The 15,344-nt window shown below is 38.3% G+C and overlaps 1 protein-coding gene across 1 annotated transcript; it reads right to left on the reverse strand.

The window, feature by feature from the left end:
• Nucleotides 1-4,405: 4,405 nt before the first annotated feature.
• LOC127137844 (uncharacterized) lies at nt 4,406-5,128 on the reverse strand. Its single transcript, XM_051064266.1, has one exon. The coding sequence runs from the start codon at nt 5,126-5,128 to the stop codon at nt 4,406-4,408; it is 723 nt and encodes a 240-aa protein (XP_050920223.1).
• Nucleotides 5,129-15,344: the final 10,216 nt, after the last annotated feature.

Below are 15,344 nucleotides of genomic sequence, written 5' to 3' on the forward strand. Positions count from 1 at the left end.
ATAATGCAGTGATATTCGAAAAGAACTTATGCAAACTCTGAGTGATAAAAACATACCTGAATTATCTCTCATGATGAATATTGTGTTTGGACTTTTCTAATCTCACCATGTTGGGAAAAGCTAACAAAGTCCATAATACCTCTAGTGTGATGCAGCTTCCCTCTTAATTTGGGATGCACAGGGTTCCTCTTTTAGTCGAGCTCAAGAAAGTTGCGTCCAATCATCTTCAGAAGTATCAATATTTTTGGGGGTAATTCCACTGAAAGCAACCGAGCATTTCGTCTTAGTGACTCTTTTCATCTATTATTACTAATATTCATAACTTATTCAAACAATGAAACCAAGAAACTGTACTACTTGAAACACTTAAATAAAACACACAAACAAAAGATAAGGAACAAAAATAACAAAAATAGTAAAAATAGTTAACCCCCCCCCCCCACCACAAAACTGAACTAAACATTAGCCTTAATATTTTAGAACAAGAGAGAAAGAGAGAGAGAAGGGTGACTCACAATTCCCTTATTGAGGAGGCGGAGGGAAATGCAACATCAACTGTTGTATATCCTCCAAAATTCCCCCTTGCAGAATTTTCTCTACCCCTGGCCTTTTCTACCCCTTGCATCAGCTTGTATCCATATCCACCGGTCCTGATCCATAGTGAATGACCTGGTACCTTGTTGGGTAGGATCCTGACTTAGAGGTACAAACTGCTACTGGAAAGTGGCATCTTCATCCATGGTTTCACCTACACAAAAATCATCAACACTGTGGTCGTCCTCTTCTTCGGGGATGGCACTTGCATACAACCAGTTAGTGAGATCAGTAATAGTTACTCTGCTTCGGTTAGGTAGTTCAAGAATAAACTGCCTACTGATCATCACTCAGTAACTGTTATGGGTAACATCAATCATACCTTGGTGAATGAGGGACTTCATATCAATTTTAGCTTTACCTGCAACAGGAGTTTTAGAGGACAAATCGAGGCCAAATTTGAGATGCTCTGCAATTTGGGTAATCATACCCCCACGGAAATGCCCCCGGTGGATGCATGAGCAACTCTTCCCAAATAATTATCTGCAAATGCAGAGACATTAACTATCTCATTATTTGCCATAACATGTAGGAAAAATAATTCCCTCTGAGTGGCCACCCCGATACTATTGCCTCAGCCAAAAAGAGTGTATGTAAGTCCTTTTTAGGCGTACCAGAAACATAGATTTTGAGTCACCTAAGCTTTGGAGGTTACGGATCCGTACCTCGGACTACCTGTAATGTCAGTCCAAAATTGTTTCACTGGAAAGTCATTCAGAACATCTCTGGGCCCGTAAATGGGCTGTTTGAGGATGCTTCTGAATTCCTCAATGAATAACTCATGGTTTTAGTTAAATAGGAGGAATTTGAGGGTACCAAAGTAGTACCTCACATTTCCTAGACATTTCCTCTGCAACTGAAAATCAAGAGTGCTTAGAAATTCAAGATTAATGCGCTAAAAAGTTGGCACTTTGGTAACACCGAATCACACCGCGTATTTGACTCGGATTGCACATGTTTTTTAGGTCTTTATTATCATTTTGCTTGTGTTATGCTTTCTTTTGTGTTGTTTTCAAGTATTTAGCTCTTTCAGGACCTTTTTAGAAGAAACAAAACAAAAAGACCAAAAAATTAGGGGTTTCGGCAAATATTGTACTCGTGGCGTTCTGCATGGCGGCCGCTATAGGAGAAGCCATGACACATCAGCTCTCAACCAGGAGGAAACTGCCACGATTCCACAAACTTCCTCATTTACTCACACGGTGGGCGCCATGGAGGGGTGGCGGGCGCCACCTTTGAATTCCACATTCCCACTAAAGAGCAGTTGAAGGGCATCCTAGTCTTTGCATGCTGTTGAGTTCCTCTATAAATAGGTCATTCTAGTTCACTTCCAAATCATCCAACTTAGTTTACAACACTAAGACTATAATATCATCTGTAAAAGCGGTAATCCATCACATCGAGGGGTTATCGCACCTTAGTGTAATTGAGTTCGAGCACTTTGATTTTGCCGTCATCTTTATTTTCAAAGTCAAAGGTTTATTTACTTCCTTGTACCAGATTTAAAGCCTCCGTTTGGAGCAGGTTCTAATTTAATTGCCTTTTTATTTTACTTGCCATGCCTTACTTTATTTAATTCCTTGTCGTGCTTTACTTTATTTAATTACTTGCCATGCCTTACTTTATTTAATTCCCTGTCATGATTTACTTTGTTTAATTTCCTGCCATTGTCTTTACTTTATTTAATTTTCTCGCCATTACTCTTCATTGCTCGTTTTAATTGTTTTATACGCTTTAATTGTTCTTCACACATTACATTCTAAACTTCTTTTCATCATGTTCAATATCGTTGTATTTGTTTGTATTACCATGTCTGGCTAAATCTTTCAAAGGTTAGAATGTAAGGATCGCGGTTAATGAGATGTTTCACATATTGCATCTGTAGAAATGCTTTAGGGGCTGTTTTAATTTTTAATTCGAGTTTTCTGAAACAAACTTGGTTAGTTTTAACTACTCAAGGAGTGCGAAAACACCCTGGCTTAGTTAAATAGGAATTTTTATCACTTTAAGGAAAAATGACTTTTGAAACTGTTTTCGGACACGTTGATAGATTTAAAATCAGGAAACTCCTTGGGTGAACTTTCTAAATCAAAATCACTTTTCAACTAAGCTTACGAGTCTTATTTCTTAAAAATAGGTTTACTACTTTAGCGTTCTGCGCACCTTTTATAAGTGACAATAAAAGGCCTTAATTTAAGGGTAAACTCGGTTCTGAATACGCGAAAGCGACAGTTCTTGTTAAATGGATTCTTTTCAAGAGTAGAAAATATTGCCCCATAAGTAGTTCTATTTAGACAATCGAAGCATCGTTTAACTGACGTGAAATACATTCAAGCCTATCTTTATCTGCACTGTATTTATCGTTTTCCTTATTTACTGTTATTTTGCGACATCAATATCTCATTTGTACCGCCTTAGATAAACATCGTAACAATAGTAATCGATAGATTGACGATTTGGTCTCTGTGGGATCGATAGTCTTTTATACTACTCTGACGCGATTCGTGCACTTGCGAATACATCGATCAAGTTTTTGCCGATTCGTGCACTTGCGAATACATCGATCAAGTTCTAACAAACCTATCACATGAAACAACCGATAAATTTCATATTTCAAGCCTAAATCAGTTAAGGTTCATTCACACGTATACCTGGTTGGCGTGATTTTTCGCCGAGCGAGTACTGAGTACCTTTTCGCTTGACCCTCATCTTCAAAGACAATGTTGTGAGGGTTAGATGTATGGGTACTGTGCTTATATGCTTTTGAGGATTCTACTACTTGTTTTCCTGTGGTTGTTCTCTTTGGAGGCATATTGTCACTTTTGAAAATTGATGATTTTTAACATGAGCTTTGGAGAATTTAGTACTCGGAATAATAATGAGAAGGGAATATTATGAAAGTTTTATGAAGGGTGCTTGAGGTTTGGAGTGGGTATGAGGGTAAAGGTAGAAGCTTTAGGTTATTGTGTTAATGGAGTTTTTTTTGTATTTTTTGAGAGAAAAAGGGAAGGTAAGAGATGAATATGAAGAGATTTGATAGAGAGAGAGAGAGAGAGAGAGAGAGAGAGAGAGAGAGAGAGAGAGAGAGAGAGAGAGAGAGAGAGAGAGAGAGAGAGAGAGAATGGTAAAGATTTGTGATTTTATTAGTATTTATTAGATATGATGGGATTTTATTGGGTAGTAAGTGATTAGTGGGGCCAAAGTAAGAGAAGTTGGAGAAATAAAACAAATTCAAAAAAAATTATTTTTTTTATTGAAGTTCCCCCAATGGACCTGCTACGGGTCGTAACAAAACTGATACGGGCGCCCGTAGTAGATTTTTGTGTAGCACAATTTTTTTAGGAACTGAGGTCCTGCCTGCTACGGCCCGTAGTAAGTGCGACGGGTGACCGTAGCAGGACTCTGTCTTGCTTGCCTTTGAGTGGTTTTAGAGGGGTCTGGGTCTATCCTGCTACGGGTCATGGCAGCTGCTACGGGCACCTGTAATAGGTATCTGATTCCTCCTTTAACTCTTGTTTTTCTTGACTGTGTGGTTGCTTTATTCCGGGTACCATTCTCTGTATCGACGTATCTTCAATTTTTGAATGTATCACCTTATGTCTCCTCGTGTAAGAACCTTTTTATCACCTGACCAAGAAAGAAAACAAACAACAAAAATAAAATATCTCAGTAAGTAAAAGCGTGGGTTGCCTCCCATATAGCGCTTAGTTTAACATCACATGGCTCGACGGTTCACCACACTATCTATTTAGATGAACATCCTCTACCAGGCCAATTCCTTGTCCTTGGTGATAATGCTTCACTCTCTTTCTCATGGATTTTGGAATGTAAATAGGAGTTTTTCATTCCGGGTTGCTATTGGCAGTGATATCGGTTGAGAAGGCCTTCTTGAGACTTTTTCTGATATTGGCATGTTACTTTGGTCTTTCACATCTGTCCTGATCATGCCTACTTGATAGTGATTTTCTTTTTCTACCTCTAGCTTCCTGTTTTCAATAACATTCAAGGTTACTTCATTATCATAAACTTTTAAAGTTAGTGTACCCTGGTCTATGTCGAAATTGAATCGACTTGTCTGCATGAATGGTCGACCAAGAATGGTAGGTGTCTCTTCATCCTCAGGTATGTCTATGACCACAAAATCAACAGGAAAACTAAATTTCTCTATTGTCACCAGTACGTCTTCTACTATCCCATATGCATTCTTTATAGAGTGATCTGCAAATTTTAGAATTGTCCTTGTATCACTGACATTTCCAATACCAAGCCTTTGATAGATTGACAATGGCATCAGACTCACACTAGCTCCTGAATCAATTAGTACCTTCTTGAAAGTTTTGTCTTTTATAGTGCATGTGACTATGACAACTCCAAGATCCGTCTGTTTGTTTGGGATTCTCCTACCTGGTGATATTGCACTACACTTTTCATTAAATATTACCGACCCATCTCCTATTGGTCTCTTTTTAACGATTACCTCTTTCATAAATTTTTGGTACATGGGAATTTGCTCGAGGGCTTCAAAGAAAGGCATATTAATCTATATTTTTTTGAACATCATGATGAATTTCTCCAATTCTGTCTCTTTTGGATCCTTCTCTGTCACTCTCCTAGGGTAGGGTAACTTAATCATTGGTTTAGCCTCTTTTTTATTTTTCTCTTCAGTTGGCTTTACTGGTGGTATAACTTCTTCTTCTTCTTTCTTATTTTCCCTCACTTCCAAATCTACCTCTATGACATAGTCATCCTTTGATGCCTTATCTTCTTCATCTTTAGCAACTTTCTGACTTCTTGTCGTGACAACATTAACATTCTCATGATTTCTCGGATTTTGTACTATTGCACTTGGTAGTGAACCTTGTGCTCGAGAACCTACTATTTGTTGTGCTATCTGACCCATCTGAACTTCAAGACTTTTGATAGAAGAAGTAGTGTCCCTCTGATTATTTCTTATTTCTTCTTGGAACTGGAAATTTTGAGCTACCATTTTTCAATGGCTATTTCCCAATCTGCTTTCTTAGGCGCTTGTTATTGGTATTGTTGTGGTTGGTTCTGATGTTGAATGGGACCCTGCTTTTGAATATTCCCTTGCTGATCTTTCTAGGAGAAATTTGGATGATTCTTCCAGCCTAGATTATAAGTGTTAGATACGGGTTGTTCTGCTTCACAAATTTTATCTCTTCAATTTGTTGCACGGTTGCAACACAGTATACAATCAAATGAGGTCCGCCACAGATTTCACAACTAACATTATGGACCGGCTGAATTTGAGCTACTTGTTATGTACTAATATTCACTGCTTTAAGTTTATTTTTAACTTCTGCAACAATTGTGTCTTCTATCCTAATCTTATTTGTTTCAAGCCTCAGATCAATAACCCCTTCAGATTTGCTTGAACACCTATCATACAACTCTAAATGCTCATTTGCGGCCATTGCCTCAATGATCTTTTTAATACATGTGGTTATTGAGAAGTTTGATGAGCCACCAGTTGTTGTATCAATAAATTGTTTTGTCTTCAATCGGAGACCATTGACAAACATCTGTATTTGCTCAGTCTGATCAAAGTTGTGTGTAGGACAAACAACAAGTAACCTCTTGAATCTCTTGTATGAATCACCAAGTGATTCACCCTCTTTTTGTTTGAAGTTCATAATGTGGTATCTTTTCTTGAGGAAGACTGAAGTTGGAAAATACTCATGACAGAAAAGTTATTTCCATTTGTTCATAAGTGGTAATACTCCCAGCAAGTAATGAGTAAAATCATTATTCTGCATCTTAAGATGGGGTAAAAGGAAACATTCTCAACTTCTTTGCTTCTTCAGTGTGCCCATCCATCTTTAGAGTTCTCATAGTCAGAAACCTTTGTAAATGTTTATTTGCATATTCATTTATTTTTCCCGAAAAAGTTCTCCTCTCAAGTTGATCAATAGTGCTGGAATGCAGCTGGAAGTTAGGCACATTCATCGGTTGGTTCACGATTGTTAGCCTACTACCCGGTGCATTTTCCATCCCATAGTCAACTAATAGTCTTTCTGGTGGTGGTGGATTTTCACCTATTATTTCGACCTCTCTCTCTGACTCTGAATCTAAGTGAATGGAGGGATCCTCTTCGTCTGATTCCCTTCTAGCTAATTTAGCTTGTCTGAGTCTTGCATGCAAAGTTCTTTCGATTTCTGCGTCAAAAGGAAAGTTAGCTGAGGCCTTACCTCACATAAAAATACCAAAAACAGATTAGTTGATAATGATAAAAATAACAAAAACTAAATTTTAGTTGCAGAGAAATAAAATTTCAACTAAACTAAATTGAAACTCTATATTTTTGAAGTCCCTAGCAACAGTGCCAAAAACTTGATCAAAAAAATAGCAAGGATACTATTTTTCCTCTTTAGTAATAATGAGGAAAGTTCCTCGAATGTCGATCTCAGGGACTTCTTGTAAATATTGAGTTCTAATTTTTGTTCAATTAAACAAAAACTAATGTTTTGGAATTGTTTTACTAAATCATGAAAATAATTGCAAAAAGCGTAAATGGTCCAGTGAACGGTTGATAGATATGAGTAATATGCTAGGGAATGTGTGTGATTTCTTCTTGTAACAACTTTGAATCAATATTGCAACAAAAAATATCAAATCATTAATACCAATCCTTAAGGTTGTTTTCTCCTAATATCTTAGTGAGAAAACCTTTAATCATTTTGTTTACCTTGAAAATTGGTAAACAACCGCTGAACTTCCAATTTTCTAAATTTGGTTACTCACAGGATCGATCAGATTGATCCTAGGACATGTGCTAATTGTTTTTGAAAATGAGTTTTAGTAATCGTGAACACTTCGACAGTACTCGTGGGACTAGCGATTAAAACTTTACAGTAAAAGGCTAATATGGATTAAAGAGAGAAATTGTAAAAGACTATGATAATAACTAACTGGCAAAAGTAAGTGTTTAAAACAAAGAAATCTTAAGACTGTAAAATGACGAAGTAAAAGGAGAGTGTTCGGAATAAAGAAGTAAGTAAATGTATTTCTGGAAGAAAAATAAAGATAAATTTGTATTGCTTTGAAATAACTAACAATGGTGTAAGCAAACGTACATTATGTGATTTACGATTCTTCTTCACACGAATACTTGGTAAATTTACAGACTATGTACATACTTTGATCATAGTCTTTTCAAATTTCCCCCAAATTTGTCACACAATTTTGGTAATTCTTTGGTGGGAGTCAAAATTATGAGCTAACAAATTTCCCCCATTTTTATTTTTATTTTTGACATATGAGAGAAAAAGACATTTTTGAGACTTTGTTTCGACGCCTTGACAACTCTGACATTGTGCCAAGTGTTCCAATGTTGCAAAACTTTTCCTAGACTTTGTCTGGTGACGTCAGGGTCATCATTATCTTTTTGCTAACCACGTCTTTTCAGACCACAACCGAATATTTTCACTCATCACATTTCCTAGACTCTAGGAAATCATGGGTTCAGACATTAATTAACATCTCCATCACACTGCCGAAGGAAGACACGTGTCCCACTAACTTGTCAATCATTAATGCTGATTTGAAGCATTTTCTCTTCCAAGCACGCCTATAAAACCCACAAACTTACCCATTTCACACTTTACGCTTTCTGAATTCCCAAACGCTCTAGTCTTTCCTCTTCAAACAATCTTTAACAAAAACCCATATTTCTTTCAATCTCCAAAAATGGCAACTTCAAGCAAAACCCTTAAAGAAGAAAGCATATCCATCAAGACCACAACCACCAAAATAAAAGCTCTGGAGAAGATCTCAGAGCTTCCTCCTTTCACTACATTGTCTGCTCCACTCGCGGTTGGTAACCAACAATACATACCAGAGCCCAAAACGGAGGAACAACGCCGAATTTGTGCTTCTCAGGTACTCATTCCCGTCTCTATTTCTAGAAAGAATAATGCACTATCTGGACCTCTAGCTGATTTAGATATTGATTCTAGTAAGCTTAGAGAGTTTTTTTCCTTCTTATCACAAATGCAAGCCTATAGGGAAACAAAAAACCCTAGGACTAGAATAACCACCATTGAAAACCCTAAGGCTAGTGATGTTATAAATTTAAGGTTTATGAATAATGGATTAAGAGCTTTCCGCACTACCCCCACATTCAAAGATCCCACTGATTATCTAGATTGGTTGAAGAAGGTAGAGAAAGCTAATTCTCAGGACTGGAAAGACACGGGCATTTATGACCTAATTATGCTGTCGAAGCTAGATTTAGAGTATATCACCTCTATGTTGATTTCTTCATTATAATTTTGGGACAATACACATTATACCTTTCACCTTCCTTATGGTATGGCTATGCTAACCCTCTTCGACCTAGCCGATATCACAGGGCTAAAACCTACTGGACATACCTATGATCCTGACATTGATGTTGCGAACACCATAGACTTTTCAACCACCCGAGAAGCATATTCGACGCACATTGCCCATTATCACGATAAATATACTGACACCGTCTCCGACGTGGAGCATATAGCTTTCTTGGCCTTGTGGCTGTCTCATTCTGTCTTCTGTTCAAAATCCTTGCAAGTTGCCAATAAATATCTCACTTTGAAGAATCAACTACATGTTGAGCATGATATTTGTCTAAGTGAGATGATCCTGGCAAGTCTATATGAGTCATTTAGCGATGGAATCGCTCAATTGAAAAATTTGGGCGACAAAGGGAATCTTCTCCTTTCTAGCCCTTTTTGGCTATTGCAACTCTGGGTCAATGCCACTTTCGAGGCTAGTCTGCCGAACAAAGGCCTCGTTGACAAAGAAGCTAAGGAGATAAAAAAAGAGAAGGTTCGGAGGCATGAGACTGGCTCAGCTGACTCCTAACGATGAAGGACAAGCCATTCATCCGACTTTCATGAGCTACATAATGATGTTCGCCAAGGGCCATGTTTTCACTTCGAGCATGGCCCCATTTTCCTTCAGAAAGTACAGTCCCAAATGGTTTACTAGGACTTTCCCATCTCCGTCTAAGAAACAAGAAACAATATCTTTATTGATTTGGGAAGCCTTTTTGACCCCCAGGATTCTAACCCTTCGACTTAATCCTTCAAAGGTTCAGGTTACTTTGATAACCTATCAACCCAACCTTGTCGCTCGACAATTTGGGTTAATTCAGGTTCTTCCAAAGTGCTTGTATGACAAAAAGGGTAGTCTCCTTCTCCACAATGCAGTCCATAATGAAGCTACTGCCCTTAAGCAAATAGCCAGATACACTGGCAAAACCCAACTTACTCCGTTTAACTTCGAGCCTAACTTCCTATGCACTTGAGAGTTTGAGAGATGGTGGACTAAATACTACATTGAGGAATTATGTGATGTCTCTTCCTTCATTCAACTTTTTGATAAAGCTTTTTTTTGTTGTGCAGGAAAAGACCAGAAAAGGTACTTACACGCTTATAAAAGAAATCCAAGCTTTTCAAAACTACTTTGAAATTGCCTATATGCCTGATGATCTTAGACGAACCATCCGCGAAGCAGCTGTCACCCTCAAAGAATTTTTTTCAAAGAAAATGGAAAATCTAAAGATTCTTTCATACGTTCCTCATGAGAAACGCTATGAAGTGGCTCTTGAATTGTTTCCCCCAAAATTTCCTCCACTGCCTAATGCTGACTTTGGAATGGCCCTTGCCCCTCCATTTCCAGATTGGTTTATTTGTGGAGACTCCATTAAAATACTTCGACAACGCTCTCAGAAAAAAGATCAGCGGGTAGTTGCGACTAAGCATACTCTGGACAGTTTCAAAGGGCATATGCATATAGAGATCGAAGATGTCCGAATCGAATCAAACATATATGAAGGTGTGACACATGAGGTTTCCCTCGAAGCACATTCCTGTTTTAGGCTATTTAGTCTTAGCTAACACTAACTGCTTTATGTTATTTTCTTATTTAGCCATCAGAGTTCCACCTAAGAAACCCACCAATAAGAGGCCAGTCGAATCGAAGACCGAGGGAGGTAGCAAGCCTATAAAGGTATACTTTTGCTTTCTCATTTTTTTAAAATTTTTTTTGTTATGTTTAATGATGTTGACATTCCCATTCTTAACTCAGGCTACTCGAAAACCTCCTGTAAGCCCCATCAAAATCCAAAAATCTGCTGAAATCCCTGTCATAATAGAGTTTGACGAAGAGGATCTGTCGCCAGTTCTCGACCTAACTTCCAAGAAGAGGAAGCAGTAGCCGAAGGCCACCGATTCTTCGAGCCATCCTCCAGCAAAACTTCTGAGGAAGAGGCCTTTTGCACTTACTATCTAAGAGCCCACTCTTGAAGAAATGGAGAAGATAACAACGACCCAAAGTGAGAGTGGCAACTCCAGCCCTGGGGTCGAAGGTGACAAGGTAAAATAAACTTCACTCTACTTTACATATTTTATTTACCGTCTTTCACCATTCATGGTTTCGATTGTGTTGATTTCAGGGTGGCGCAAGCACCATCGTTCGAACCAAAACTACAACTTCCTCCGTGCCAGCCTCTATAACAGATGTCTTAAACAGTGCTGGAGAACCCACTTATCGACCATCATCTGAAAAAGGCTCTATGAGTGATATTAACCAACCTCCTTCTGGTGGCCTTGATGCTTCACCACCGAAGACTGCTACTCAACATTCTCACACTAGCGACTAAGATCATGGAATTTCTTCAATCGAAGAAGGTGAGGCTGGAGGGAACCTAGAATCCATGGTTGTGGATGAATTGGTTGAAGAGGAAGATATTCCTGAAGACGATTTATACAACGTCGAAGGAACAATCAATCCTAGGGGGAAGGTGGCAACGTCGAGGATACAATTATGGAGTAGGAGAACAAAGGCAACCAAATCCCAGTCCCTGGAAATGACGAAGGCTTTGAAGGAAGGGAGGCTGATACAGGCGAAGGGCAGGCTCAACATCAAACTCTTGTCACTCTAACTATTGCAGTTGTTCTAACGGACGGAGTTTCAACAAGTAGTATTGGGGGCCTCTTTGCAGAAAGACTGTCTATTCTGAAACGAAGCTAACCCCTTGAGTATTTAAAGGCCATGTTAAGCTGTAGGGAAAGTTCCTCTGACAAAAGCCTTAACACTGCTTTGGTGTCTGAATATCAATGTTCGAGCACTCTTGCAGATTAAGTACTTTCCAAGATTAAGGACAAAGTCTTCAAAGGTGACTTGTTCCTGCTGCTGTTGGCTGATCCTTCTGCCCCTTTGACACTAAAGGCTCTTCTGAACCAAGTTGACCTGTTGGAAACTTCTCCTGAAGTTGCCAATGTTATATTGGAGATATGTACTATGATCAACCAAGTTGTCGCAGATCATAAGTTGCTACCTCAACTTACAGGAGAAATTTAGAAGAAGTCTGGTTCTGAGACTACTTCCTGGGATGCTGCCACCGAGTCTACCAACAAGGTGATGGAATTAGAGCAGACTAAACAAAAGAACAAAGAAAAGATCGAAGGCCATGATCGTGACATTGCTTCTTGGAGGAAGAAAATAAAAGAACTTTAGGCAAAGATTTATGATGCAGAAAAAAGCAAAAGTCAACTCTTAGAGTTTGATGATGCTTTAATGGCTAAAGAGCTAGAATTTGGCATGGAGTTCGTTGAACAGACTCGACAACTTGAGTCTGACCTCAAACTCCTCCGATCGAAGAGATCTTTATGTGAGAAACGTCTGAAGCTTCTTAAATCCAAGTACCTTCAGATCAAGGCCAATCTTCCTTTCTAGTTTTTTCTCCTTTCCATTTTGTCTATTTTTAATGTAATGAGAAATTTTAATTGTAATAAATATTGGCCCTTTGGACCTTTGAATCTAATGTAACCATTTTGGCATTTTTACCATATTGGCTTTGATCCACTTATATATAACTATTCGTCTCTTATTTTTATCTCTTGGAGTACTGGTCTATATTTTTTTAAATATTTCCCATTTACTCTTAGAATCCTTCTATCTTCATTAAGCTCTTCGATTTCATAGGCACCATTAGAAAATACCGGCAAAATCTGAAAAGGGCCTCCCCACTTTGGGGACCACTTTCCTAGGGCTCTATCCTTTCGATCCATTGGAAGGATCACTTTCCAGAACAAGTCTTGAAGCGATTTTTTTTTGACTTTCACCCTCTTGTTATAAGAGATTTCTATTCTCTTCTTCTATCGTTTTAATAACTCCAATGCATTTAACCTTTCTTCGTCTAAGTCAACCAATTCATCCAGCATCATGCTCCAATATGACACTGTTGGAAGTTCATGGTGCCTTTGAATCCTTATAGATTGTAAGTGAATCTCTACTGGTAGAACAACATCATGGCCAAAAGTTAGCCGAAAAGGGGTTGACTTAGTGGCTTCTTTGGGAGAGGTACGACATGCCCACAAAACTGATCTAGAGTTTTGTGCCAATTTCTAGGCTTCTTTCCCACATGCTTTTTAATCAAACCAATGATCACTTTATTGGCAGCTTCAACTTGTCCATTAGCCTGAGCATAATAAGGCGTCGAAGTTAGTAGTTTGAAACCTATTTCTTTAGCAAATTCTTGCATTTTTTGACAAGTGAATACTGACCCTTGATCTGTTGTGACAGTCTCTGGGATTCCAAATCTATAAATAATATGCTTTTAGATAAACTCGATCAGATCCTTCTGATTCATGTTTGGTAAGGGTATAACTTCAATCCATTTCGTAAAATAATCAATGCCCACCAATATATATCTTTGACTTTTAGATGATGGTGGTCAAATTTCCCCAATTAAATCTAAAGCCCAACCTCTGAATGGCCAAGGCTTGATGATAAAGTGCATTTTGCTTGCAGGAACATGTTGTATGCTTGCATGTATCTGACATTCTTGGCACCCCTTTGCAAATTCAATGCAATCTTTCAACATGGTAGGCCAATACATCCCTTGGCAAAACAAAAGCCATTTCATCTTATGACCAACTTGGTGTGCCCCAAACGCCCTATTATGGACAGTCGAAAGGGCTAAATATGCCTCTGACTCACTGAGACACTTAAGCAAAACTCCATCAGGAGACTTTTTAAACAACTCTATACCCAAAAGAACATAACTTAATGCTTAATACCTGTTTTTTCGATCAGCAGATGTCGTTGGATTCTGTAGATATACTACTATTGGTTTCCTCAAATCTTCATCTGTCAAATTGTTACTGCCAATATTTCAAAGTTCCCCTCATCAGCGTATCCCAACTTCGTCCTTTCTAAGTCTGAAGGGGTTAATCTGGTTGCCACGACCTTTCCTCTGACTTTGATGACTTGTTGCGATTTTTCTTTTGAAATTTTATACCCAGATGCAATCTGAGCCAAATCATTAGCCACTTGATTTTCTAGTCGAGGTATGTGTCGAATAGTAGTCATTTTAAATCTTTTTATCAATCGACAGGCTATTATGAAGTACATGATTACATTCTCCTAATACATCTGCATTCCTTTGTGATCTATTTTATGACTAACTCTAAGTCACCCATTATTTCGACTTGAGTTGCCCCCAATTCCAACAATATTTCAAGTCCGGCTATCTGGGCTTCATATTCGACCTCATTGTTTGAGAAAAGACACTCCACTTTGTACTGGAATCTTGTTAGAATTTTATTAGGAGAAATAATTAGAACTCCTATGTTTGTCCCATCCTTGTGACTAGGCCCATCGAAGTACAACTTTCAAGGTTCTAATTCGAGATAGTCTAGTGCATTCGCATCTACGGAGTGGTCGACTACAAAATCTGCTACCACTTGTCCTTTAACAGCCCTTAATGGCATGTACGTTAAAGAAAATTCAGTTAATGCTAATGCCCATTTCCGAATTCGACTGCGCAAAATCGGTTTTGATAACATATGTTTAATAACGCCGAAATGAGATGAAACATACACATCAACATGTTTTATATAATGCTTCAATTTTGTACAAGCTAAATATAAGCATAAACACAATTTTTCAACTATGTTATACCTAGTTTCTGCATCATTTAAGACCCTACTGAGGTAACAAATGGCTCTTTCGATACCATTATCATCCTCTTGAGCAAACATGCTCCCTAAAGTCTTGTTAGATCCAGATATATACAATCTCATACTTTTATTTCTACAAGGGGGCTTCAGGATTGGTGGATGACTCAAGTATGCTTTAATATTATCAAATGCTTCTTGTTGAGCCTTCCCCCATTTGAACCCGTCCTTGTTGAGTCGAAGCAATGGTGAAAAAGCTCATGTCTTCCCACTTAGGTTTGAGATAAATCTCCTCAGGAAATTGATCTTGCCTAGTAGTGACTGCAATCCTTTCTTTGTTGACGGCGCTTTCGTTTCCATTATGGCCTTGGTCTTATTTTGGTTTATTTCAATCCCCTTCTTGTGGACCACAAAGCCTAAGAAATCCCCAACTTGCACATAAAAAGCACATTTTAGAGGATTCATTTTCAGACCATGCTTTCTCATCCTTTCAAAGGATATTCGAAGATGGTCAATGTGACTCTTCCCTGAAATAGACTTAATGAAAATATCATCTATATAGATTTACATAAAAGTCTCTATAAAATCATGGAAGATCGAATTCATCGCTCTTTGGTAGGTTGCCCCATCATTTTTCGAAAAAAAAGGCATCACCATCCATTCGTAGGTGCCTAAGGCTCCAGGGCATCGAAATGCTATTTTTGGGACATCCGCTTCTGCAATAAATATTTCATTATACCCAGAATATCTGTCAAGCATGCTTAAGTATTCATAGCCTGTAGC

Source organism: Lathyrus oleraceus, chromosome 4 (genome assembly GCF_024323335.1).
Source record: "Lathyrus oleraceus cultivar Zhongwan6 chromosome 4, CAAS_Psat_ZW6_1.0, whole genome shotgun sequence".
Taxonomy (NCBI): Eukaryota; Viridiplantae; Streptophyta; class Magnoliopsida; order Fabales; family Fabaceae; genus Lathyrus; species Lathyrus oleraceus.